This window comes from Perca flavescens, chromosome 10 (assembly GCF_004354835.1).
Source record: "Perca flavescens isolate YP-PL-M2 chromosome 10, PFLA_1.0, whole genome shotgun sequence".
NCBI classification, from domain to species: domain Eukaryota; kingdom Metazoa; phylum Chordata; class Actinopteri; order Perciformes; family Percidae; genus Perca; species Perca flavescens.
The window spans coordinates 27,474,751-27,500,474 of NC_041340.1; the positions used below are offsets into that span (position 1 = coordinate 27,474,751).

At 44.4% G+C, this 25,724-nt stretch overlaps 1 protein-coding gene across 1 annotated transcript; it reads left to right on the forward strand.

Moving 5' to 3' along the window:
* LOC114562508 (N-alpha-acetyltransferase 15, NatA auxiliary subunit-like) lies at window positions 1–23,850 on the forward strand. Its single transcript, XM_028588914.1, is given in 21 exon segments — window positions 1–384; window positions 1,483–1,567; window positions 3,052–3,156; window positions 4,205–4,362; window positions 5,605–5,739; window positions 7,087–7,240; window positions 7,600–7,719; window positions 8,296–8,391; window positions 8,806–8,912; window positions 9,012–9,084; window positions 9,208–9,377; window positions 11,089–11,241; window positions 12,331–12,459; window positions 13,221–13,434; window positions 16,407–16,600; window positions 17,455–17,563; window positions 17,733–17,831; window positions 18,428–18,571; window positions 22,919–23,016; window positions 23,123–23,207; window positions 23,210–23,850. Coding segments are annotated over 21 exon segments (2,763 nt in total). The 5' UTR covers window positions 1–330; the 3' UTR covers window positions 23,491–23,850.
* The last annotated feature ends 1,874 nt before the right edge of the window (window positions 23,851–25,724 follow it).

Here is a 25,724-nt window from a genome sequence, read left to right on the forward strand (position 1 = left end):
AACATAAAAAGTTGTATAATTTAAAACATATCCGGATACATTGCTATATGGATTATAAAATAAAGCCGTGTCACGTCATTCTTGTCAAAAGACTATCAGTCACACAGCGTTACATGTTAGCCCTGCTTGCCCGTGTTTGACACGCAGACTCAGAGAGCAGCCTGACCCGGAGGAAAAGCACATATCGGCCATTTTGCTCGGAAGGGGGCCTCGGCTTGGCTTCAACACGTGAAAGATAGGAGCCTGAAGATACTGAAACAGTCCAGGGTCTCTGACTCCAAGAGGATATTATTCATGTGTGAACCGTGCGAGGCATAGGAAGCCAACAAAATGCCCACAATCACTCTACCGCCGAAGGAGAATGCTCTCTTCAAGAGAATATTGGTAGGCTAAATGCCCGAGATCACGTCAGCTTGCTGGCTAATGCTAGCTAGTTTGCCAAGTAGCCGTCAGTTGTAAGTTAGCAGACAGAGCATGTACCGTTAGCTAGGGAGTCGTTAGTGAAATAACCAACATATTCATTTTACCAAACGCGTTTTTACAATAGCATATCTCAGTTATTATAACACTGCCATTAAGGAGACCGCATCACGTTAGTTTGCAGCAACCTGTGTGTGGTGTCCTAGCTATGCGCTGGCCTCGGCAACACATCTAAAGTAACGTTACAATCAATGACAAAGCTGCTCGACACATGACAGCCACACAACTTGGATGGAGAGTTGACGTTAGCTTTTCTAGTTAAAAGTTTCAGTTTGGAAAACGTATTCGTCTGCACTGTCAATAAAGTTGCTGAACACTGTTCTTGTATGTGCGTCCAGAAATAGTTGTCCTTAGTTCGAGCAATTCAGTTAAGCCCATACCGCGAGCCAGATTTCATTCAGTAATTTCGAAGTGAAGAGCTTAGCTAACTTACTCTTGCTTCTTTACAAACCAAACGTGTAACGTGGACGTTAAAGCTTGAGTCGCTAAATAAATCAGTTGATGCCACATTAAATTCGGCATATGTCAACAACTGCTAAAATCAAGTCTTTATTTAAAATATTGACTGAACAGTATCATTCTAATAATGTATACCACTACTCTTGGGTATTAAGTGCATTTTTTTGTGGGAGTTGGCATGATTTCTACTGGGGGGGCTCTGAACTCCTGATGCCTGAGCCAGTCACATCCATCTGGCCGCTTGTCTGATTTCATTTTGTCCACAGCCCCTCCATCATCAAGGCTCTTATCTCAAGTTGTGTTTCTTCCGTGCCACAGTCTCATGCTGACAGGACTGGCAATGTTTGGTGGATGTGATGCTTTGCTCTCTCGCTGGGACCAGTTATTTCTACTGGTCACTGAAACACAGTGTTGGCATTCAGCAATTATTAATGTCTTTTTCTGGCACTCCAGCATGGCTCTCTGAGGATTAGTGCAGCGGTAGAAGGGCAGTCTGTTGGCCTCAGGCGCCTGATGTAAAGTCTGCTCTGTCTTCTGTTGCAGAGATGCTACGAACACAAGCAGTACAGAAACGGCCTCAAGTTCTGCAAACAGATCCTGGGCAACCCAAAGTTTGCTGAACATGGAGGTAAGACACAAGCTGCTTGACTTGTCCCCAACACATATACTCAGTGACGGAGGCTCTGCAAAAATAGTCTTGGAAAGGAACTTGTTTTGGTGGAAGATTTTCACCCTGCAAAACAAAAAGCCACATCCAATATTAAATGAAGTTAACTGTTCACAATACAGTAACGTGAGCTATTTCAATTAGCTGGATACATGGTTAAACCTCATTTGCTCTTACCAGCGTATTGCTGTGTGTATTTCGTCCACAATCCCACCAATTGGTCCCAAAACATCCCAGTTAGAGAGGAAATGCCGTAAACATATTAATGGTAAATCTTTACAACCATTCCCAAAAAAAAAAAAAAAAAAAAAAAAAAAAGGCCTGCCTTGTCGCACAATCTAAATTTTCTTCCAAACTTTTCATTTTCAGCGTGTAGCTTGCTAGCTCGAAGTTTGTTGTTGTTTCCCGTAGCGAAGGGATTTGGAGAACGACAACACACAGAGAGCAGAAGGTCATGCGAAATGTACTTTCGTTGCTCCAGACTACTTATCAGCTAATGTATGCAGTGATACTGATGTTTTTTGTGAAAAGCTGTGATCGGCCAATAGAATGGTCTGCCTCTAGTCGTGATATTTGTCACGCTGTTTACCATTGCAGTTTGTGGCAATGCCGTGGTATTTTTTTCTCAATACTGCCTAGTACTTTATTACTACTCCCACCTGTTCCATTTAGTTGGCCAGCAGCAACCTTATTATTATACTGAGAAGTAAGCTGCAAAGTTGTGCAAGACATTTCATCAGTTCATGTGAATACACTGTGTGTAAGCAGTCCGTGTCTGGATGCCAAAAAACAATTAGCTAAAATGCTAAAAAAAAATAAATAAAAATAAAGCTCTGTAAAGCTGAAGGGAATTGCAGAGTTGGGTTGTAATTTTCGGTCCGTCACTACAAGGGACCCTTTTCTTGTTACACGTAGCCATTTAATCAATCGTAAATATTAAAAATGTTGATTATGGAACTCTTAAACGTAATATAATACATATGGGAATATCGAGCAAGCAACTTGTACAATTCACAACAAAACGAGTATTGGGGCAACTTGTAACGGACCCCTTGTTACCACACTTGTAAGTCCCATTATTTTTTTTTGCATAATGTATCTGATTAGAGCAGGGATCCAACTAAATGTCAGGTAAGGAAATGATGTACTGAAAGAGACAACCTTGATTGGCCAGTCTGAAGAAAGGGCAGAACGCTGACTGGCTGCTGTTAGCCCTGTGTCACTTCTCTTCACTGGTCCTCTGGCTCTGGCATGGGGAATCACAATCCGCTCTGTGTGTTTAATTAAAATGCTGCATTGTGCCACTGTGCCTCCCTGGACTTCATTTACATAAACCGTCTCAATAAATCAGGTATAAAAGTGGAGGAAGCTGCACCTGTCTTGACATCTCATGTCCCTGAATGTCCCGCTCCTCTCTTTCCCGCCCCCCTTGCTTTGTGCTCCAGAGACGCTGGCCATGAAGGGTTTAACCCTCAACTGTCTGGGCAAGAAGGAGGAGGCCTACGAGCTGGTGAGACGGGGCTTACGCAACGACCTCAAGAGCCACGTCTGTATCCTTCCGTCAGCCCCCTCGGGGCAGTTTGACACTCAAATTCAGTTAGGCACAACATTTGCTGAATCACTTTGAATAGGGCTGTGCAATTAATCAAATTTGAATCACGGTCCCGATTTCGGCCTGCAGCGATCACTAAAACAATATACTCAAGAAAACATTATTTGGCACGACATTTTGAAAGTAAACTCTTATCTCATCTTGAGTACAACAGGAAAAGTATTAAGGGGAATTTCACAGTTCAAGGTGTTTTCACTGTTGATTTGTTTCACTGTTAAGTTCAATAAATGCAACATCTTTCCAAAAGTCATTGAGAAATCGTGTTAAATAATCGTGAATTCGATATTGACCAAAAATAATTTTTATTTTTAATTTTTTTTCCATAATCGAGCATCCCTAAAGGTGCCGACACACCAACCCGATTATCGATTACCGATAATCGGACAGTCAGGCGAGGTCAGTGGCTCGAGTGTGTTCGGTGTGCCGTCGTCAGTCGGAGGAGCCGTCGGCGTCCATTTTGGCCGATTTTGACTTGTTGAATCGGCCAGTGGGCAGTCGGACTCGAGGACCAATCTGATTGGTGGAGTGCTAGCCCTTGGCTAGCGAATCAGTGCTTCTTCCACAAGAAGAAGCCCGAGAGCGGACAACGGCAGTATCTTCTTATTGCTAGCCATCGTATTTTCTTCCGTGCACTGTGTTTACTAGGAGATGATCCATCATTTCCGGTTTAAATTTTTTTGGGCGACAATACAGGTCAGCGCCGTCTGCTGTTATGGAGACGTATTATGTCTTGCGCATACGCAGAACGTACGCTCAAGTCGGCGTCGCTTCGGTGAGCCGGGGGACCAGACTGATCAGTCCGGCTGCCTTTTCTGCTTTAACTCCAAAACACCTTGAACTTGCTCTTTGATCAAATTTCTGCTTGGCCGAGAAGAGTCTTTACATACTTCCAGTCTTTTAATTCCGATGTGTGTGTTTGCTACATTTGTAAGTACATTAAAAACCCCTGCAGGAGTGTTGGCTTCCTGAACTCGCTCTTCCTCCAGGCTGGCATGTGTACGGCCTGCTGCAGCGCTCCGACAAAAAGTACGACGAGGCCATCAAGTGTTACCGCAACGCTCTGAAGTGGGACAAAGACAACCTGCAGATCCTGCGAGACTTGTCCCTGCTGCAGATCCAGATGAGAGACCTGGAGGGATACAGGGTGAGGGTCACCAGAGAGAGGAGATGTGTGTGTGTGTGTGTGTGTGTGTGTGTGTGTGTGTGTGTGTGTGTGTGTGTGTGTGTGTGTGTGTGTGTGTGTGTGTGTGTGTGTGTGTGTGTGTGTGTGTGTGTGTGTGTGTGTGTGTGTAAAAAAAATTCAAAAAAAAAAAAAAAAAGGCCCGGATGGAGGGGGACGAGGAAGAGAATGGATGAAGGGGTTGTGGGGCAAGCGTGTGTGTCTCCCGCCGTCCGTGGTGTTGTAGAGGAGACCTATACGATATTGGGGGTCTTTTGGTAAAATGACTGGATGCTCTCGCTGTTCTACCTCCTGGTGAACGCCCTGCGGCCCCCGTAAAAATAGACCTGGCGCGTGTCTTTGGATTTAGAGCCGTTTCACCCAAGGGTTGGCTATCGTTTGGATTTTTAGGATTCTGATGCCAAACCGGTACTTTGAAAACGAAAATTCTGATTCCTAAACCGATTTGTTATTGTAAGTGTAATATGTTTACTAGCGATCACGTGCAGTCAGTGAATGGTTAATATGCTTTTAAGTCCGTTTTGGTGAGCCCAGAGGGGAAATATGGCATTTTAAAAGTAGCCTACATTTAGGCGTCAGACACCGCCTACCAAGAGCCTGGGTCTGTCCGAGGTTTCTTCCCAAGAGGGAGTTTTTCCTCGCCACTGTCGCACTGCTTGCTCTTGAGGGAATTACTGGAATTGTTGGAATTGTTGGGGCTTTGTAAATTATAGAGTGTGGTCTAGACCTACTCTATCTGTAAAGTGTCTCGAGATAACCTACGTTATGATTTGATACTATAAATAAAATTGAATTGAATTTACGGTAGCTAGCTAGCAGTAGACTACTAAGAGAGTGTGATATTTTTACGTCCATTTCGGAGCGACGGAGGAAAAATATTTCAGTCGACACATTAAGTGGAACCGAAATTTGCGTTTTAATCCGGTCCGATTCCTACCGGGTTTCGGTACCCAACCCTACTTTACCCACGCTTTGGAATCGCGGCGGTACATGTGGGCTGAAAAATCAAGCATTGACTTAAATGGCCGCCTCCAGAACGCAGCGCCAGACGCGCCCAGTAGAAAATAGGGGTTAGATGGTGAAGACTGACAGAGGACGGGATGACTGACCAGTACAAGTCAATGGTGGACATACTGTTATAACAGACATAAATATGGTTGCTTACAGTTTGGTGTGCTATGATGGTCCTTCTCCCTCTCTCTGCAGGAGACGCGGTACCAGCTGCTGCAGCTCCGCCCGGCCCAGCGGGCCTCGTGGATCGGTTACGCTGTCGCCTATCACCTGTTGGAGGACTTTGAGATGGCTGCCAAGATTGTTGAGGAGTTCCGCAAAACGCAACAGGTAAGCCAGAGCTACAGGCGACTCAACGGGACTGTACAGAATTAGTTTTTATATTATACTGAGTCATGCTTGTAGTAGGGCTGGGCGATATGGAGAAAATCAAATATCACCTTATTAATGACCAAATACCTCGATATCAAGACAATATTGTAGGCTTAACAATAGGACTGGCTGATAATTCAGTATGATAATATATCGTCTTTCAATGGAATCGCATCGTGATGAAGTCATATATAAAGATATACAATTATACTACGTTGCAGATTTGTTTTAACATCACACTATTTCTGTGCATGCATGTAAACATAATCCGTATATATCACTTGAAACTGTTTACCACATTATTTATCTAAAATCTCATTGTTAAGAAATAATATTTTGTGAAAGTACCAAGTCCAAGTACCAAGTCACCCCTACAATATCTTCGCAATATTGACATACGTGGTCAAGTATATCGTGATGTCTGATTTTCTCCAAATCACCCAGCCCTAGTTGACAATTTGTTCTTTTCACAAAATATTTACACAATGAGATTTTTCATAAATATTCATCAGTAATGTGGATAAAACTTCTAAGTGTAGCAAGCAAATAAGAGAACCGCCAAGAACAGTCTGGTAAGAAAGGGACATCACTTTAGTGTAATGCAGCCTGTAAAACCAGGAAAAGACGAAACCTATGCCATATTACGATATCCAAAATCTAGGACTATATGTCCTGCATCTAGTCTCCTATGACAATATCGTTATATTGCCCGGCCCTAAATTGTAGTGGAAGTATGCCACCTGCTGGGGACTCCTAACAGATTAGGGTCTCTTTAAGGTATAGTGCGTAGTTTCTGTCGCCCCCATGAGGAATTCTAAGTAACGACAACAAAACTGTCGGCGCATCCACATGACACAAGCCTTCCGTGATCGCGCACCGCCCCCCCACCCCTCCTCCATGCAGTCGCTAGTAGCCGGGGAGGACACGGAGGATTACAAAAACATGATGGACTCTTCAGAAGAGGTCATTACCTTCACTCGAGTTTCTGCGCGCATAAGTCGCTGGACGCCACAATCTTCTGGACATGAGAGAAATCCAGAGAGAGTAGTGTGGAGCTGATAGTCTTAATTAGCTTTGTAGCAACTCATTTGGCGATGGCTTGAATGTAACGGACGTTCATTAATATCAAAAAGTTACGCCAGAGTGGAGATAGAAAGACTTTCCTGAGCTAACACTCCTGGCGTTGATAATTGGCAAGGGCAACAAAGTCCACTCAAGGATGCTCCACTCATACGTTTTCATCCCTTTCCCGTGTGTGTGTGTGTGTGTGTGTATCTGTGTGTGTGTGTGTCTGTGTGTGTCCAGACGTCTCCAGACAAGGTCGACTACGAGTACAGCGAACTGCTGCTTTATCAGAACCAGGTTCTGAGGGAGGCGGGCCTGCACAAGGAGGCCCTCGATCACCTCAACAACTACGAGAAACAGATCTGTGACAAACTGGCTGTGGAGGAGACGAGAGGTGGGCTGATGCTGTCGCTCAGAACGCGACACTGGTTACCCAGGTCGTGTGTTGAGGCAGAGGGGCTGGAAAGGTTCAATCCTCCAGCTCGGACAGAACGTGTAAAAGAATTTAAACTGGCTAGGGCCCCTCTTCATATTTCAGTCCTGCTTTATAATTTATATAATACAAACATTGTGCTTAGTTAATGTTGAAAGCAGGCTCCAAAATTAGCACCATCCACCAGCCAAATGGCCGTTAAATGTGTAAGTGGCTGGTAGATTTGCTTTACTCGCCAGCCCAAAGAAATTGGTGGTGTGGTGGGCAAAAAAGTTAATTTTGAACCCTAAGTGTGTGTCTGTGTGTGTCTGTGTGCGCAGGAGAGCTTCTGCTGAAGCTGGAGAGGCCTGAGGAAGCTTCCGATGTCTACAGCAGACTCCAGGAGAGGAACCCTGAGAACTGGGCCTACTACCATGGCCTGGAAAAGGCCTTAAAGCCAGGTGAACACTATCCTCAGGCCCACGCGTGGTCCACGCAATATGATGGATGGATGTAGTTATACTGTAGCTACTTATTAGGGCTGTACCAGGTTTAACATTCTCTCCGGGTCACCAGTTTAGGGTGTGTCTATTGGGAGATCCCTTCTCAACGTCCTTCCAGTGGAAGCCAAAGGGGCACAAAACTCACACAAATTGCAGAAAATGTATTTCGCTGTTTATTTTAAGTCAACATGGGGCTTCTGCAGCGCTAATCCACAGTCCTCTTTTGTGTAGAAACATACACCCCAAACTTTAGCTGAAGCTAAAAATGAGGCATCAGCATCCTGAGTTTATTCAAATCTAAATGTATCATTCCACAATTAAGCTGTTTGAGTCCTTAATACCCTCTTAGTGTTTACATGGACAGTCGTTCTGTGCTGAGCTACAGTGAAAAGACAGTAACACACAAGGAAAGAACAGTAGCCACATTGTTTTTCTTCTTCCACTGTGTGTGTGTGTGTGTGTGTGTGTGTGTGTGTGTGTGTGTGTGTGTGTGTGTGTGTCCGTGTGTGTGTGTGTGTCCGTGTGTGTGTCCAGGAGGTGTAGAGGATCGTCAGAAGATTTACGAGGACTCCTGGGTGAAGTTTCCTAAAGGCCTGGTTCCCCGAAGACTTCCTCTTAGTTTTCTCACAGGTACACACAGTGCAGCCTGCCGCAGCACCCTGCAGTCAGTGTGGCATGTTTTTGATCAAAACCCTTTTCTTTTTCTCTATGGTCGTGGTGAGTTTGTGGTCTTCATCAGCAGATGTAGTTTGCTTTGTCATTACCCCGCTCACTACCTGAGACAACAAATGTACTATTAACTTACTGGACCCGCAAAATAGCTAAAATGTACAGGGAAGGAAGTAACGGGTAGCTCACCTGGTAGAGTGCGCGCACATATACAGAGGCTCGATCCTCAACCCAGCGGTCGCGGGTTTGGTTCCGACCTGCGGCCCTTTGCTGCACGTCACTCCCCCTCTTTCTCTTTCATGTCTAAAGCTGTTCTTGTCATCTCACTACAAATCTCACTTTACTGTACCTTTTACTGTGTGTTGTGCTGGCCAGGGGAGAAGTTCTGTGAATGTCTGGACAGCTACCTGAGGATGAACTTCAGCAAAGGCTGCCCCCCCGTCTTCACTACCCTCAAATCCCTCTACACAGACAAAGCAAAGGTGAGCGGCGTCACATTTAATATACGCGCTTCCACATTGAAGCCGTTGTCGTTCCTGGTCTGCAATAATGACAATTTCATTTGTTTCCCCCTCGTGCAGGTTACAACCATTGAAGACTTAGTAGTTGGCTATGAAACCTGTTTAAAAACCTGTCGAATGTTTAGTGAAAAGGGTGAGTGTCGCTTGTTCTTGAGTTGATTTCTTCTTCACGGGCCTCGATGTGTTTGTTAGACCCATCCAAAAATCACACACAAAGGCAGAACTCGTGTGACTTTTGTAAAAAATGTGTGCGCAGATGATGGGAAGGAGGAGCCCCCTACCACCCTGTTGTGGGTACAGTATTTCCTGGCACAGCACTTTGACTTCATAGACAAACCCAGCCTCGCTCTGGAGTACATCAACGCCGCCATAGACAGCACGCCTACGCTCATCGAGCTCTTCCTCATCAAAGCCAAGATCTACAAGGTTCAGTATAAACTCCACACATCAAATGCATTACGCTCAACTCAGAAAAAAACACGAGCCACCAGGATGTGGGAACGATTGAGCCCATGCTAATTTTATTGATGCAACTTTGCACGTTTGCATTATTTTATATTAGGTGTGAATGTGTTTTTAAAATTGTATATTTGGATGTTTTGTACTTCACTTGGATTGGATATTTCAGAGCTCGACAGTAACGGTTTCCCGGGTTGCCCTTGGCAAGCATATTGAGTCAATTGGCAACCATTTCGTGGCCTCTGTTCAATATTTGTGTTTAAAAAAAAAATATATAAAAACAAACCAAACTGGAAAATCTTATTTCCAAAGAAGTCAATATTTTATTTGGATGTCTCCATAAAGTTTAAACCCAACATTTCAGCTGTTGTGTGACCGCTTTCCACACATGCGCGTTTGCGCTGAAAAAAGATACAGGCACCGCAATTTTCTGTTCACCTTAACAGCGTATGTTACTACCGGACGGAATAGCAACGCGGATTTCGGTGCCTCGTTACGGTGCAACTTAAATGTCTGTGCTGCTCTCTGATGCTCCGAAACAGACGTTGGAGGCTAAAGAAGCATCGCTGCATGTCACACTAGTTAACACTAATAACACGTTACCCTTGGCAGCAGCTAACGTTTTCCTACCGTTAGCTACAGTAGTAGCTGGAATAAACACGGTTAAAATGCTGACAATTAACAACGTTGTAGTGTGACTGTATTTCACTGTAGAGGATTCCAACAGCAGGACGTACAACATTCTGCCGCTAAAGCTATGAGCTTAAAGACACAAACTAGCACTTGGTCACTGCTGTTGTCAGAAAAACAAAACAGACGGGACTATTGTTTTGTTCCAGACACAATTTTTAGCCCGTAAGTTCCGATCAAGTCACGACTCACGACTTGGTAGCGTTCCAGGCAAAGTCACGACAAACCCTTCTAGCTAGCGTTAGCTAGTGGCTACCTACTATTGACCGATACTAGCGAGTTCTAGTCGGAAACATATTTTGGGCTTCATTTAATAAACATAACTTTTAGTAGTACACAATTGTATGTGTATTGTTTTGATTACAATGTGCGGATTTACTTTACGTTGCCTTTTTATGTATATTTATTTCTATTTCTCACTGTTAATCGCCGGCGTCTGTACAGCATCAACAGGGGTCGACATTGTTGTTTATGTGTGTGTGACGTCAAAACTGTAACTGGGAGTACAACGATCTGGTACAAGTTCACGAGTAGTAAGTTACACGAGTTACGGGTTGCCTGGAACACAGGATAAATGTTGCGTTTACCTGAAACTGGTGAACCTCGTGGTGCATCCATAGTTATTGTAAAATACCTTTTTTCTCATCTGTTTTTCTCTTTTAACAGCAATTTACTGGTGAAAGAAGTAATTATTATTAAAAGTTATTATTACATTTTTTTTATAATCATTTAAATTCCCCCCTTTTTTTGTGCTTCCGTGACTCAAAACCGCGATCCGATCCGTAAGTTGGACGGGGAATTATATTGCTTAGTCGCGGTCTTCGCGATTAGCTAATCGCCTTCTTTCAAATCTCGATTTTTCGATTTGAAAGCGATTTGTCGTTCAGCCCTACTTTGGCAGAAGTTGGATGATTAAACTCCACATGTATGGGAATGTATGCATTGACTCTTTGCCCCGTCTTCCTCCCTGTGTCCCTTGGCCCTGCAGCACGCCGGCAACATAAAGGAAGCCGCTCGGTGGATGGACGAGGCTCAGGCCCTGGACACCGCCGACCGTTTCATCAACTCCAAGTGTGCCAAGTACATGCTGAAGGCCGGCCTCATCAAGGAAGCCGAGGAGATGTGCTCCAAGTTCACACGGGTAAGAGACCGTGAGAGTGTGGGTTGGATAGGGCTGCGTACCGAACATCGATACCTTTTATGCACCGACCGGATTGCCTCTTTAGTATCAATTATCGAAAAATGCATCATACCCAATTTCAATACCTAAGGAGTAAATCTCATCATTGTCAGTGAGCCATTAATCAGGCAGCATGCTTGCAGATCTAATTAGGGACAGACCAATTATGGGCCCGGGCCGATTATCGGGGCCGTTTTTTGGCAGTTTGCAGATTATGTGTATCTGCATTTTTATTTGCCTGATGATAACTGATAAAGTTAAAAGGCAACGACAACAAATCCGATCTGCGGCCCTCTGGCTGCGTGTCATCCCCTCTTTCGCTCCACCCTTTCCTGTCTATCCACTGTCACTGTTGAATAAAGGGAAAAGTATAATAATAAAAATGGGCCCTCCTGTGCTGACTGCCTGCACAAACAGGCGGTTGCCACGGAAGGAAGCACAGGTAGCGTTAGCCTACACTAACATAGGCTTTTTTCTTTAGCTTAACACTAACGAAAGGCACACAATAACACATACTGACTAACCAATCGAGGCAGCAGGAGAACAGCAACAGTTTTTTGAGTTCAAATAACCGTTGTTGTCAATGGAGTCTGGTGGCTTTGAAGAGTGGAGATAGACAACAGCTATCAGTTTGTTAGTCTGTTTGTTTTTTCTCAGACTCGGAGTGATACTTATTGTCTAATGGAAACAAAAGTCATAGCTGTTGTAAATGGTTATTATATCACGGCTATTAACCAATCCGTTGTAAATGGTTATTATATCACGGCTATTAACCAATCCGATTGTGAGGTCCTCAGTTCTTTGACTCAAATGTAGCTTAGCCATGGCTTGTGATGTGCTACTTCAGTATATTACTGGGACCACTGCAGAAAATTTCAGATTTAATATCTAGGAAATCACATTTGTGTGTGTGTGTGTGTGTGTGTGTGTGTGTGTGTGTGTGTGTGTGTGTGTGTGTGTGTGTGTGTGTGTGTGTGTGTGTGTGTGTGTGTGTGTGTGTGTGTGTGTGTGTGTGTGTGTGTGTGTGTGTGTGTGTGTGTTGTTTTTCAGGAGGGGGCGTCTGCAGTGGAGAACCTGAATGAGATGCAGTGCATGTGGTTCCAGACAGAGTGTGCCTTGGCCTACAAGGCCATGAACAAGTTTGGAGAGGCCCTGAAGAAGTGCCACGAGATTGAGAGGGTAAGCTTCTACCTTCTGCTCTAACTAACATCACCCCCACCCTCATCCATTCCAACTTCTCTACCTTTGGACTCTGCAGCATTGGCCCCATTTTAAACTCAACAATGCGTTTTGTAACCGAATAAAGTGTGCAATCCCCAATTTTAATGGAGTTGCGACGTTGTGTAAAACGTAAATAAAAACAATGATTTGCAAATACTTTTCGACCTATATTCAAGTGAATACACTACAAAGACAAGATATGCAATGTTTAAACTGATCAACTTTATTGTTGTTTTTTTTTGGCGAATATTCCCTCATTTTGAATTTGATGATCTCCGCTGCCGTCAGTCCTACCGGACCTCCGATGACCAGAGGAGTTTGACTTCCACGTTGATTGTTCTAAACTCAGCAGATCTAAACTGGGGCTGCACCACAGGAGGAAAAATATCGAATTGCGATTTATTTTTGGACTGATAGCTTCCGATTGTGATATGATTCACGACATTGGAGGGAAGGATAATTTGTGTATCATTATTCTCATTTTCATTTTTTTTTTTTTTTTTTTTTTTTGCGAGGATCTGTACCAAACAAAGATTTTTTTCTGTAGGATTTGATTTGTAGGCTGCAACCTCTCTGCAAGCGCCACAATGCATTCAGAATGGTTTGACATATTATGCCTTTAACAAATATTGCGCCCCTCCATGTTGCGATTTCAATTTAATTGTGCAGCTCTAGTCTAAACACAGGCTCATTCCCCCCCCTCCTCTCCTCTCCATCAGCATTTTGTGGAGATCACGGACGACCAGTTTGACTTCCACACCTACTGCATGAGGAAGATGACGTTGCGCTCCTACGTGGACCTGCTGAAGCTGGAGGACGTCCTGCGGCAGCATCCGTTCTACTACAGAGCTGCTCGGACCGCCATCCAGATCTACCTGGTCCTGCACGACAAACCTCTGGCTGACGACAGCAAGGAGAGCCAGGCAGACACCGGTCTGTCTTTCTGTCTGTCTGTCTCTGTGTTACAATCAAGCAATATTACACAAGAGGGTTTTATCTAACGTCATCATTGGCACGACAAGTGATGCAGTCAGGCCGAGGTCTGTAAGCATTGCAAAATAAGGAAGCACAGTCCACAGTCCACAGTGTTAGGACGAGGGGGTGGGCATTACACTCCCTGACCCGTCTAAACACAGCAGAACAAAAGTGTTCATTGCTAAAAAGGTTACTGGTGGTTGCTTACTTAAGAAGAAATAACCGTTAACCCTTGTGTCGTCTTCCATTTAAAGGTGCAATATGTAATATTGTACGTAATACTGGCAGCTAGCGGTTAAAATAGTTACTGCACTACCAATTCAAAATACTGGAGAGTGGTTTCCCCCGCCCCCTCCTGCCCAGACTCAAAGTTCACGGGGGTTGCCAGGCTGAGACCGCAGCATTCACAACAATGTTGCTAGACGCTTTTCTCACATAGCCAGACATTACTCCACAGCACAGCGGAGTAGCTAACGGTAGATGCTAGTCTCACATAGCCAGACATTACTCCACAGCACAGCGGAGTAGCTAACGGTAGATGCTAGTCTCACATAGCCAGACATTACTCCACAGCACAGCGGAGTAGCTAACGGTAGATGCTGGCTATATTGACAGTCATAAAGCCCGTGCTCAACGCGGAGCTCTGTAAACAACTGACAGACACACTTTTTCGGCTTAAAATTACAGTATGAACCGCTAAAAACACAACAACCTCACCGTCCTCTCCACACGCCAGTCAGGCACACTTCCTCAGCTTAGAATTACGATACCAAACGCTAAAAATACCACTACCTTGCCGACGGAACACACTTCATTGGATTAGAATTACGGCAACAATCGCTAAACACACTGCAAACTCACAGTCCTCTGTTTCCGATTTACAGCCCCCCTCTCGTGGCTTAAAATAACTCACCGTTGTCGGCTCCATCTGCTGAACTACACGTTGTAAACAGCCATGGGCTGCTTGCCTGGTCCTCCCGGTAACGTTAACAGTTAGCAGGGTTAGCATGGCGGCGTTAGACAGGACCAGTCGGGATCACTTTACTGGCTGTCTCAATTGTTTTTGCGAGTAACCAACTCAGGTACTCTAGCTATATAATTCAATGTGAGTACACAAATGTTGAAATGACAAAAAATGCCCATCCCTAGTAGCTGTGATAAATTAGCCTGAAGCTAATGCTTACCTGTTCAGGAGAAAATAAGCCAACTCTGCGTCCTTTTGGGATCCAAGTTGTCTCCATCTTTCAAATACATCTCCAATATATACCAGGGGGTTGTTACGTCTCTGGTCACGCAACTGTTAGAAACATGCTGTTTTCTTTTTTTTTTATGTCATGTAGAATCTATCTCCGTTGATCCTGTTCGTTTGTTTGCTGCTTTCATGGCTGTACTACCGTTACAGCTGTAGCGCGCTGGGTTTACGTTTTTACAGGTATATCTGGCAACCCGGCCTGCCTGTCAAACTGGGCCGTTGATAACAACACACAGTTCAAGACAAACATAAATTCCGTCACGGAATTTAAATTTCAAAAAGAAAAAATACTGACATTAGCATTGTTGTCAGAAAAGGTAGTATTTCAGTTTAACATGTTTCCTTAATATCTGATGTGGCATTGGTGTCATTTTTGGATTTATTACAGTACAAATATTACATATTGGACCTTTAACCATGCACTTGTCGTCACGGGTCAAAACTGAAAATCACTAATTTGGGTTGTTTTGTTCCATTTTATAGCATTTGAAGAAAAAATAGATTTTTAGACATTTCATATGAATGAGGTTTATTGACAATGGATCCCGAGGATAAGTATAAAAATAGTGGTGGTAGTGAAAAAGAAAAGTGTCAAATGTCTAAGAAGCGTAGGAAAAAAAAAAATGACAAAAAAGGACAGGACACCCCCGTCTGTCGCTAGCAATGATGACTCAGTGATGATTCTCTCCGACCAATCAGTAGTCCGCAGTGTTTTCACGTCACCTTTTGGTATCGCCTCAGCTCGCTTGGAACCTCGACGGAGGTGATACTAAAAAACTTACCCGTTAGCTAGTACCAGGTACTTTATTTCATAACCGAAAAAACTAAAGACGAGTGGAGTCGGGGCGAGTCAAGCAGGTACCATGTAATGGTTTATGCCTCGACGCAGAGGTCCAGTGTTCGAGTCCGATTTGGACGATTTTCTGCATGTCTTCCCCCTCTCTCTCTCTTCTTTCATATCTAGCTGTCGTATCAAAGAAAGGCAGAAAAGCCCAAAAAATCTTAAAAAAAAAAGAATTCTAGGATAAATTCCATGGTATGGGAACGGTGCATTAACTCCAGTACTTTCCGATACCAGCATTTTAGGCAGTATCGGAGGCTTTTTTTTTTTTTTAAAGATAATTTTTTTGGGGCTTTTTTGCCTTAAATTCAACAGGACAGCTAGGTGAGAATGTGGAGAGAGAGGGGGAAGACGTGCAGGAAATCGTCAAAGATTGGATTCAAACCCTGGGCCTCTGCGTCCAGGCATAAACCTCTCAGTATATGTGTGCCTGCTCTACCACTGAGCCAACCCGGCCACACATCGGAGGCTTTTCTGATACTGGTATCGGTACTGGTATATCTCTAGTTGAAAGTAGAGAGATGACATTAAAAGAGAGCAGGGGATTGGCATGCAACAAAAGTCCCCAGCCGGACACACTCATTTTTTTTTTTTAAATGTTTAATCAAATTGACCGGCTCTTCCCAGTTAGACACACAAACAGGAATTCACAAAAGGGAGTTTTTAGTTTGTTCCTCCTTTCGTTCCTGTGGTTCCATCGTTCTTTGAACAGTTCATTCAGAGCTAGAGTTTGCGAAATTATACCAGTTTGGTGCCAGTACTGTCTTTAAAGTGTTACTATTTTTTAACACTTTTATATTTTTGTAACACTTTTTATTTTATTGTATTTATTTTTAGAAAATCTGACAGACAAGGAGCTGAAGAAACTGCGCAACAAGCAGCGGAGAGCGCAGAAGAAGGCCCAGTTGGAAGAGGAGAAGAAGAACGCGGAGAAGGAGAAACAGCTAAAGAACCAGAAGAAGAAGAAGGAGGATGATGATGAGGAGATAGGCGGGCCAAAAGAGGAGCTAGTACCAGACAAACTGGCCAAGGTGGGCTCATAGAATATGAAGTAGTATTTATAACCGAAGGATGTAATGAATGAAAGTGTCAAATGGCTGATATAGTGATATATTGGTTTTTAATGGAAGCGGAATCTTTTTTTCCATTGAAATGTAATCCAAAAGTGTGTAACGTGTGTAGGCCACCCTTATGTCCAAAGTTTGAGCTGTTGCAGAGGTCTGACCAGTAGGAACGTAACACTGTCGTCAGCTCGCTCACTGTAAATGCAACCGTCGGCTCCTGACTCCTTAACTGTTAACTGTAACATTACTGTACATTAAACAGGCTAAAGGCCTATTTATGTTTCTGCCTTAAATGACGTGCACCTCTCGCAAAATGTAACTACACGTCGCGGCTACGCACGCTACTCGGCCACTGAATCGTATAACGTTATGTCTAGATACGTGCGCGAACCGGGAAAAAATATTTACGACAAGCCTCCCCACCGCAAATCTTTCAAAACAGTCTTACTGGCTACCGAGAGCACCGCTTTGTGAGCCGCTTTATCAGATCGTTAAAACAAAAAACGTGACTGAACAGTCACAGGCTCACAGTTTTTGCAATAAAAGCAACAATAGTTCTATTAAGAATTTGTCGTCTCGTCTTTCCACCAAATAATAGAAAAGTATCCATAATTGTATCGATAAAGACTCGGACGGTTAAGCCGTCTTGAAAATGGTATCAATATCAATACAAATAAACGATCCCCATCCCTATACATAACATGCAGTCAGTTAACACTCGATGTAGCAGAGCCTTTACGATTAATTAATAGTGAAATCTGTTGATCGCAGCATCCCCACACGTGTGTACAGTATTCCTTTATATGAGCTTCTTTTACCAGGTGGAGAATCCTCTGGAGGAGGCAGTGAAGTTCCTGATCCCTCTGAAGAACCTGGTGCGCAACAAGATCGAGACTCACCTTCTGGCCTTCGAGATCTACTTCAGGAAAGGTCAGGCCCATAACTGCCACGCTGCGTTTCATGGCCTTTCACACGCCCCGTTTCAATAGTCCCAACCGAAAGCATTCCGTCTTTTTTTCAGGACCATTTTTGAATCTAGAGTGTAACTGCGTCATTACTTCCTTGAACTAACTAGATCTGTTTTTCTTCGTTCCATCAGAGAAGTACCTGCTGATGCTTCAGTCAATAAAGAGAGCTGTAACCATAGAGCCTTCCAACCCATGGTTGCACCAGTGTCTAGTGCGCTTCTTTAAAGGAGGTGAGTATACATTCTCCATGTGACATTGAAACATCAGAAAGCTTCTACTTGTGTGATCTAAGCGTGCAACCGCTTTAAGTCAGGATGGTAGCAAAGGGTTAAAGGGATACGTGGCCGATTTGAATCCAGCTCTGTGTCATCTTTGTGTGGGCGGCGTGTGCGAAGGAGCGGTGTTTGTCTCCCCTCCGTGGCGCCAGTGCACAGAGCAGCCGAGATCCACCGGATGACGCTAACCCAGACCTCCGCTGCGCTGCTCGGATAGGACACAGAGGGAAGCCAAACAGCGTTCATCTGCCCACACTGCCATGACGCAGCTGGATTCAAATCTGAGGCCTGAAACCACAAACTGTCCCATCTAACTTGAATTTACTAATAAGTCTGTAGGCGCTTCTCAATAGATTAACATGACTTGATTTGAGCTAAGATTTTCAAAGCTTCATATGGGTGTGTGTGTGTGTGTGTGTGTGTGTGTGTGTGTGTGTGTGTGTGTGTGTGTGTGTGTGTGTGTGTGTGTGTGTGTGTGTGTGTGTGTGTGTGTGTGTGTGTGTGTGTGTGTGTGTGTGTGTGTGTGTGTGTGTGTGTGTGTGTGTGTGTAGTGCGTGAGAGTGCAGACTTGGCGGAGGCAGTAAGGACGGTGTTGAAGCAGGAGATCTCCAGGCTGTTTGGGGAGAGCAACCCTCAGAGCTTCAACAAGAACTACTTGAGCAAACACTCCAACTCCATCCCACACCGGCTGGCTGGTACGCAGAACACACACATATACACACACACTCATACTATTCTTTCTTAAAGGGGAACTCCACCAATGTCACAGATTGAAACCATTTTTTTTCAAATGAACTCTTGACGATGTCAGGAGAATTTGGTCGTAAACAACCGAGGGCCTTGCCGTTCCTTGAATTTGTCTGACGATCTGACAGAAGTTCACAAATCGAATGCATAGAATGCAAAACCGATTTTACCTTGTCATAGTTGAAAAATGACAGTTTGGTGTGTAAATAGGACATACATAGAACCTCAAATGACAATGACACCTCTCTCCTTTGCAAATCTCAATTTAAAACTGCCTCGGAAAACGGGCAAATCTCAACGAGCCGCCGAGTTGACGTCAACTCGGCGGCTCCTCCTCATTTGGCTCTAGTCTCTCTCTTTGTCACGCCCCAACATTTACATAGGCTACACAACTGACCTGAGATCAGGTAGTCTTCTGAATCTAGGTCGCGCAGCTCTCTGCTATTCCAATATAAAATTCACTTCTGAGACTTTTTTTATGCGAGAAATCAACTAAATAAGCTGTAAAGCTCAAATATGGGCCGTTTTACGAAATCGACGGCTAATTGCAAATTTTGTCCGACGGCGTGTCGGAGTTCAGCAGCCGGTGCTGCCTGGGTTGCTACATCGCCGCCCTGCCTGTCCTCCTTCACAGACCCCGGCCTGCTGTGAGCTAGATTGAGCTCCGTCACGGCCAGCAACCCGCGGTGCTCAATACCCGCGCAAACTCACCCTTTCTGGGTGACTGGACTACCAAACGCCGCAGCCCTGACTGAGCTCCAGTGCCTGCAGCTCGATGTTCTCCCTCCCCTCTTCCTGCCAAATGGCCGGTGTGTGTGTGACTGAGAGCGCGGTCAGCGAGCTTGTTACGCCCGCAATTTCTTACGGCAGGTTCTAGTTAATCTTATAATGGATATGTGTGTTGAGTTATTTAAAGGTCCAATGACATGGTGCTATTTGGATGCTTTTATATAGACCTTAGTGGTCCCCTAATACTGTATCTGAAGTCTCTTTCCCCGAAATTCAGCTTTGGTGCAGAACTAGAGCCAGTCCCACAATGAGCTTTCCTTAGGATGTGCCATTTCTGTATCTGAAGTTATTTAGGAAGAGAGAGGGGGGGGGGGCAACTGACCAACTGCCACTTTTCTCGTTTGAAAGCCATGATGTCTCTCTCTCATGGGTGGGCCAAATTCTTTGGGCGGGCAAAGCAGAGAAAGGGGCGGTAACCTTGCTTGTTATGACCTCCTAACAAGCGGATTCCAAAACGGCTCATCTGAGCTTTCCTTTTCTCAAAGGCAGAGCAGGATACCCAGGGCTCGGTTTACACCTATCCCCATTTCTAGCCACTGGAGGACCATAGACAGGCTGGGGGAACTCATATAAATGTTAAAAAACCTCAAAGTGAAATTTTCATACCATGGGACCTTTTAAACAAAAGATCAGGGAAATAAACGCCTCTTGTCTGCGAGTCTCATTGATAGAGCCTGCGGTGAGCTGGAGTCCATCAATGAGAGCTAGCTAGCCTCCTCCTAACGAGAGCTCTGGAATTCACAAAAATGCATTAAATTGAAATCGGACAAGTGTTAGCTAAGAATTGGAAGACCTTGGGGAACCTGTAATTTAAGTGCCGTAACAAAATTCAAACTGTAAATATACTATAGTTATGCCGAAAGTGTAGCTAGCTAGCTGCGATCTTTTCCCATTGTATTGAATGGGACACATAGCTAGCTGCTCCTCCTAACAAGACCCCTCACATTCTGAAATTCACAAAAATGCATTAAATTGAAATCAGACACAACTGTTACTTTTTATAAGACACTGTGATATAAGTGCCATGACGAAATTCAAACTGTAAATTTACTATAGTTATGCCGGCAGCCAGTTGTGGAGCCCCACAGTGCAGTAATCCACAAAGGGTGACTTTGCCTTGGGTATGGAGCCCAGAAGGGCTGCCGTTTTCTCGTCCGACTGTGTGGAGCTCCTAAATTCCGACACGTCTTACCAAATTTGCAATTAGCCATACATGTTCGTAAAACAGCCCATATTTGAGCTTTATGTAGTTGATTTCTCGCATTAAAAAGGCTCAGAAGTGAATTTGGTAACGAAACATTGCAGTGTCTGGAATATGAGATCTGCTGTCTCGTCTCTAATGTGTGTGTAGGGGGATTTGCTCAACCAATCAGTGCACAGCTCATCTAAATATTCATGAGCATACCATATTTGGAAGAAAAGCTCTTGTTACAAATAGGGCCAAAACACAGGGATGCATAAGGGCCAATAAAATATCAACCAGGCCATTTTCAGCCCAACCAATGTTACATATCCAATTAGGAGACATTAAGGAACAGTGTGAAAAACCATATATAATCATTCTATCACCCCTTTAAGTGTCTCCAGAGGGAGCTGTGTGAAGTCTGATGATTGCCCTCAAGTGATGTCACTTGAGTCAGCGTCGTTTGGGTCTAAAGACAAGTTTTGAAAATGAAAACAATCTGGAGGTATGGAGTTAGAAAGAAGTGATCTTATCCCTCCTCTGTAGCCCGCTGCTCAGAGGCTCCAGGCTACATTAGCAGCTACTACACCTAAACCTCTGACCCAACTGTCAGTGGACACGTTGCATTGTGGGTAATGTAGGCACTAGGTTTTGACGGAGGAAGAAGAATGTGTTGAATTAAAAGAAGACCATATCTCTGAATCTGCTGCATCTGGGTTTTTTTTTCTCTTATAATGAACAACACAACTTTCAATCTTGCAGCTGTAATATTAACATGACTGCATTTAATTCAGACCTGTGCCGGGGTGAAAGGGTTACAAGGTCCGACCTGGTAAGACTGCTGTTGGCACTTTTATGTGAAAGCAACTTGGGCGCTTGAGGCCAACATGTAAGATTGACAAAAGATTTGCGACATGGTGCATATCTTATAAGGGGTGGAAAGGTACACAGAAGTCACGGTTCAGTTCATACCTCGGTTCAGACATCACGGTTCGGTACGAGTTTGGTACAACGGAGGGGAAAGCAAAACACTTTACTGTGCATGTCTCAGGCTGTACCACCTAGTGTCATACAGTCTCTCCCCTGAGCTAGCTGCAACAGCCTGAAGTGTGTAAACAGGGTTTCAGACTAACTTTTTGCCTTGGTTGCACTGGTGCGCCTAACTTTTTTTTATTTAGGTACACCAGCACAAAATGTAGGTGCACCCAAATTTTTCCTCGCGTCGCCGTTAACGCTGAATGGCGATACACGATATATAGCTCTGTATTTTTTTTACAAAGTGGGCTAAATGTTCAGTTTGTCACTTTTATGAAAAAAAAAAAACCGGGAGAGAGGGGGAGTGCGATGGACGAGCGAGCGACGGCTGACTCATTATGAATGGGTCCAGCACGGGTCAAATGCACTTTGGCGCGTCAGCGGCGTTACACACGTCTTAGGCTATGAAATGTCTGTATCGTCCCTGGCTGCGCTGCATTTTTATGAACTATGATAATGTGGCCATGGGTCACATCTCTCGCCAGGCTCCATCTCACACATTATTACTCAACGCACTGAAGTTAGTTCCATTCAATAACTTCTAATGGGTTTTTCACCGTGGTGGCCGCAAGAACAGAGAGTTACCAGCGGAAACACTGGTACCAATACAGGTTTCCTTCTCATACTTAATATACAGCTGTGTTAATAACAATTAAAACCATAGACGAATGTCAGCATGTGGACCGGCGGCGCTGTGTCTCTCCATGTTGTGGTCACACACTAGAGCCCTCGTAAAGTAAGATGTAAACCGTAAACAATAAGTACCCCCCCATCATCTCCAGACTCCATCTGGAACTTGTAAACAAAAAAAGACGATCCGCTATAAAGCTGAAAATACAGCATCTCTGTTCTCTGCAAAGAAACTAAATCACCTGATTAATGCCCCGTATCACCGTGGAAAGCCGCTCCCTGCCTGGCTAAAGCTAACATAGTTAGTCTGAAGAAACGAGGCGTCTGTCCCAACGAACGTTACGTCCTCTAACGTTTGTGGCTTGCCACCACTCGCCATACTCGTCCTCAGTGCTGCTATCATACATATCATACATAGGCAGAGCTGGGCTAGCTTCAGAGCTAAGGCGGGGCTACGGATTAGGTGTCCCTAAAGAACCCGCGTATCTAACCGTAATTCTGTTCTTATGCGTTTTCATACCGTGTATTCTCCGTGTCAATTCATGCACCGAACCGTGCCGCCCGTACCGTTTCGGTTCAATATGTACCATTCCACCCCTGATACTGCAACCTAAAGGGCTATAGTTTTGAAGCAAGCGTCTCTCTCTTGTATTGCCAGCTGCTAAGATGATGGTGTACCTGGAGCCTTCCTCTGATAACATGGCCTGTGAGATCGCTACGGCCCTGGACGAGTCGCTGTCTGGAAGAGGCATCCAGGTCGGTAATCATCTCCCAACAACTACAGTACCAGATATCAAACTCCTGCAGCCTTTGGGTTACAACATGTCCACCATAATGTGTCTGTGTGTGTGTGTGTGCGTAGATCTGTACTGAGGTGCTGGAGGCTTTGCGTGACGGGCAGCTGGGCGAGGACCAGCAGAAGGCTGCTGAGGCGTACCGATCCGCCTGCCAAAAGGTTTACCCCTACAGCCTGGCCTTCATGCCTCCCGGTTACCAAGACAACAACACCGCGGTCAGCGCCAACACGATCAGTGCCAACGGCGATCTGTCTGCAGGAGAGCACGACGACATGGCCAACGAAATGTGAGCTCGGATGAAAAGAGACGAGGAGGAGGTGCGAGCCCGCTGCCAGACGCCTTAGTCCGCCAACACAACCCATTTCCCCAAACCCCCCCCCCCTCCAGTCCCTGGGCTATGGCTGCTGCGTGTCGCCCCCCTACGTTGCACTGATCTGGATGGACTGAGCGCCGCTGGAGAGACAGGAAAGGGAGCTGGCACATGGAGGAAGGCGACGCCCATAGAACTTTTTTTTTTTAAAACATAAAAAATGGCCCTGTCCACAGTTGTTCTGTAAAAAAAAAAAAAAACAACAGATAAATATGGTATGGGGAGGCAAAAAAAGAGGATCTGGGAAAAGTGGACATTGGATGGCTAAGATGGCTCCTGTAAACACAGTCTAGGTTTTCTATAACTCCTGTGTTTTCACGCCACGTCCTTCTTGTAGGTGCATCTGCTTCTCACGTTTTTAAAAGTAATTTATATATTACAAACTGACAAATGGATTAATAAAACAATGTTTGCAAAACCAAACGGTACCATAGTTGCTAGTGCTGGTGATGTTGGAAGTGTTGTTGTTCAGAATGTGAGCTGCTGTTTGCAAAAAAAAAAAAAAAAAACGGGACAGAAAAAAGGGCAAACGCTGATGTTGAAGGGAAGTTGTAGTAACCAGTTCTCTGCTCCGCCTGCTTCCAACACGAAAAGAGGGCGATGAGGAGAGGACATGCAGGACAGGTGTGTGTGTGTGTGTGTGTGTGTGTGTGTGTGTGTGTGTGTGTGTGTGTGTGTGTGTGTGTGTGTGTGTGTGTGTGTGTGTGTGTGTGTGTGTGTGTGTGTGTGTGTGTGTGTGTGTGTGTGTGTGTGTGTGTGTGTGTGTGTGAGAGAGACCAAGACTTCATACTGATCTCCTTACTGGTCTGCATGTCTTCGGGTTGATCCTGGGGGGTACGGATACCTACATATGCTTAAAATGCTGGTATCGGAAATGTACTGGAGTTTACGCACCGATCCGATACCACTTAATTTAGCCCAGAAGAAAAGAAACCTCGGACAGACCCAGGCGTCGCTGCCGGTTTGGACACTGATACAGATAATTATAGCAGTTGGAATGATGAACAGTGGCAGTTATAGTAACAATAAAGCTAGTAGAACTAGGACTAGAAATAATAGTTGAGGCAGTTCAGGGCGTAGTGGGGCTAGGCCGAACAACAAAGATAGAAATCATCACATCCATACAGGGATAGTAGTTTACAACTGTTAAAATATATATGTATTTTTTAACACGCTGGTATCAGATCAGTACTCTGGTATCGGCCGATACGCAAGTTCAGGTATTGGGTAAATTAGTATTGGACTCTCTAGTCAGAACCCGAGTGTATGTAAGTCTGACCCAATCCAACCCACCGTCGGCCTGCTCCTATTTATCAGCCATCAAGGAGTTGGGAATAAAACTAGTTTTCTAAGAGGGAGTCTTTAATTGATTGCAGTTACATGTGGCGTAAGCTAGTTTTAATAAAATGTTATGTTGCTAAGGGTGCAAGAGAAGAATTTACACTAAACAACTAGGGCTGGGCGATATGCTATGAATATCGTCAAAAACGACATAGAAATGTAAAAATCACACATTTTTCTATCACAATATTGAAAAACCAGCAGCCAAATTGCGTTAGGGCAATATTTACAATGCTTTACATTGTGATCCTTGCACTTGGGAGAGAACCGTAGAGGCGCTGTTTTGGAGTTTACAAAAATAAGCTTTACCACGTTATTTCATCAAGACTATTTGCTTATTGAATTAGCAGGAAACGTGCTATATCGTGCTATAAATCGTTATCGAGATACGAAATGACCGAAATCGGGATAGAAGACGTTGGCCGTATCGCCCAGCCATGCTGACAACATATTAAAGTGCTCATATTATGCTCATTTTCAGGTTCATAATTGTATTTAGAGGTTATATCGGAATATGTTTACATGGTTTAATTTTCAGAAAACACCATATATTTGTTGTACTGCACATTGCTGCAGCTCCTCTTTTCACCCTGTGTGTTGAGCTCTCTGTTTTAGCTACAGTGAGACACTTCTGTTCCATCTTTGTTTGGAGTCGCACATGCGCAGTAGCTAGGTAAGGACTACTAGCCAGTCAGAAGTAGGAGGGCGTGCCACGCTAGCAGCTAGGTGAGCATTATAACGTGGGTTACAAAGTGACCACGTTTGGAGCAGTTTGTGTTTTCTGTTGGAGATGGTAAGTCCCTTTGGGGTGGGCTTTGGGCTTTTTCAATTTGTAAACCTATAACGTGCACAAAAAGATATATAACACAATAAAGGAAAGGGAGAAAGCCAAAAAGCATAATATGAGCACACAACAGGAAAGCAACATTACCGTTAGTTACTAGGGGCATCGGTGC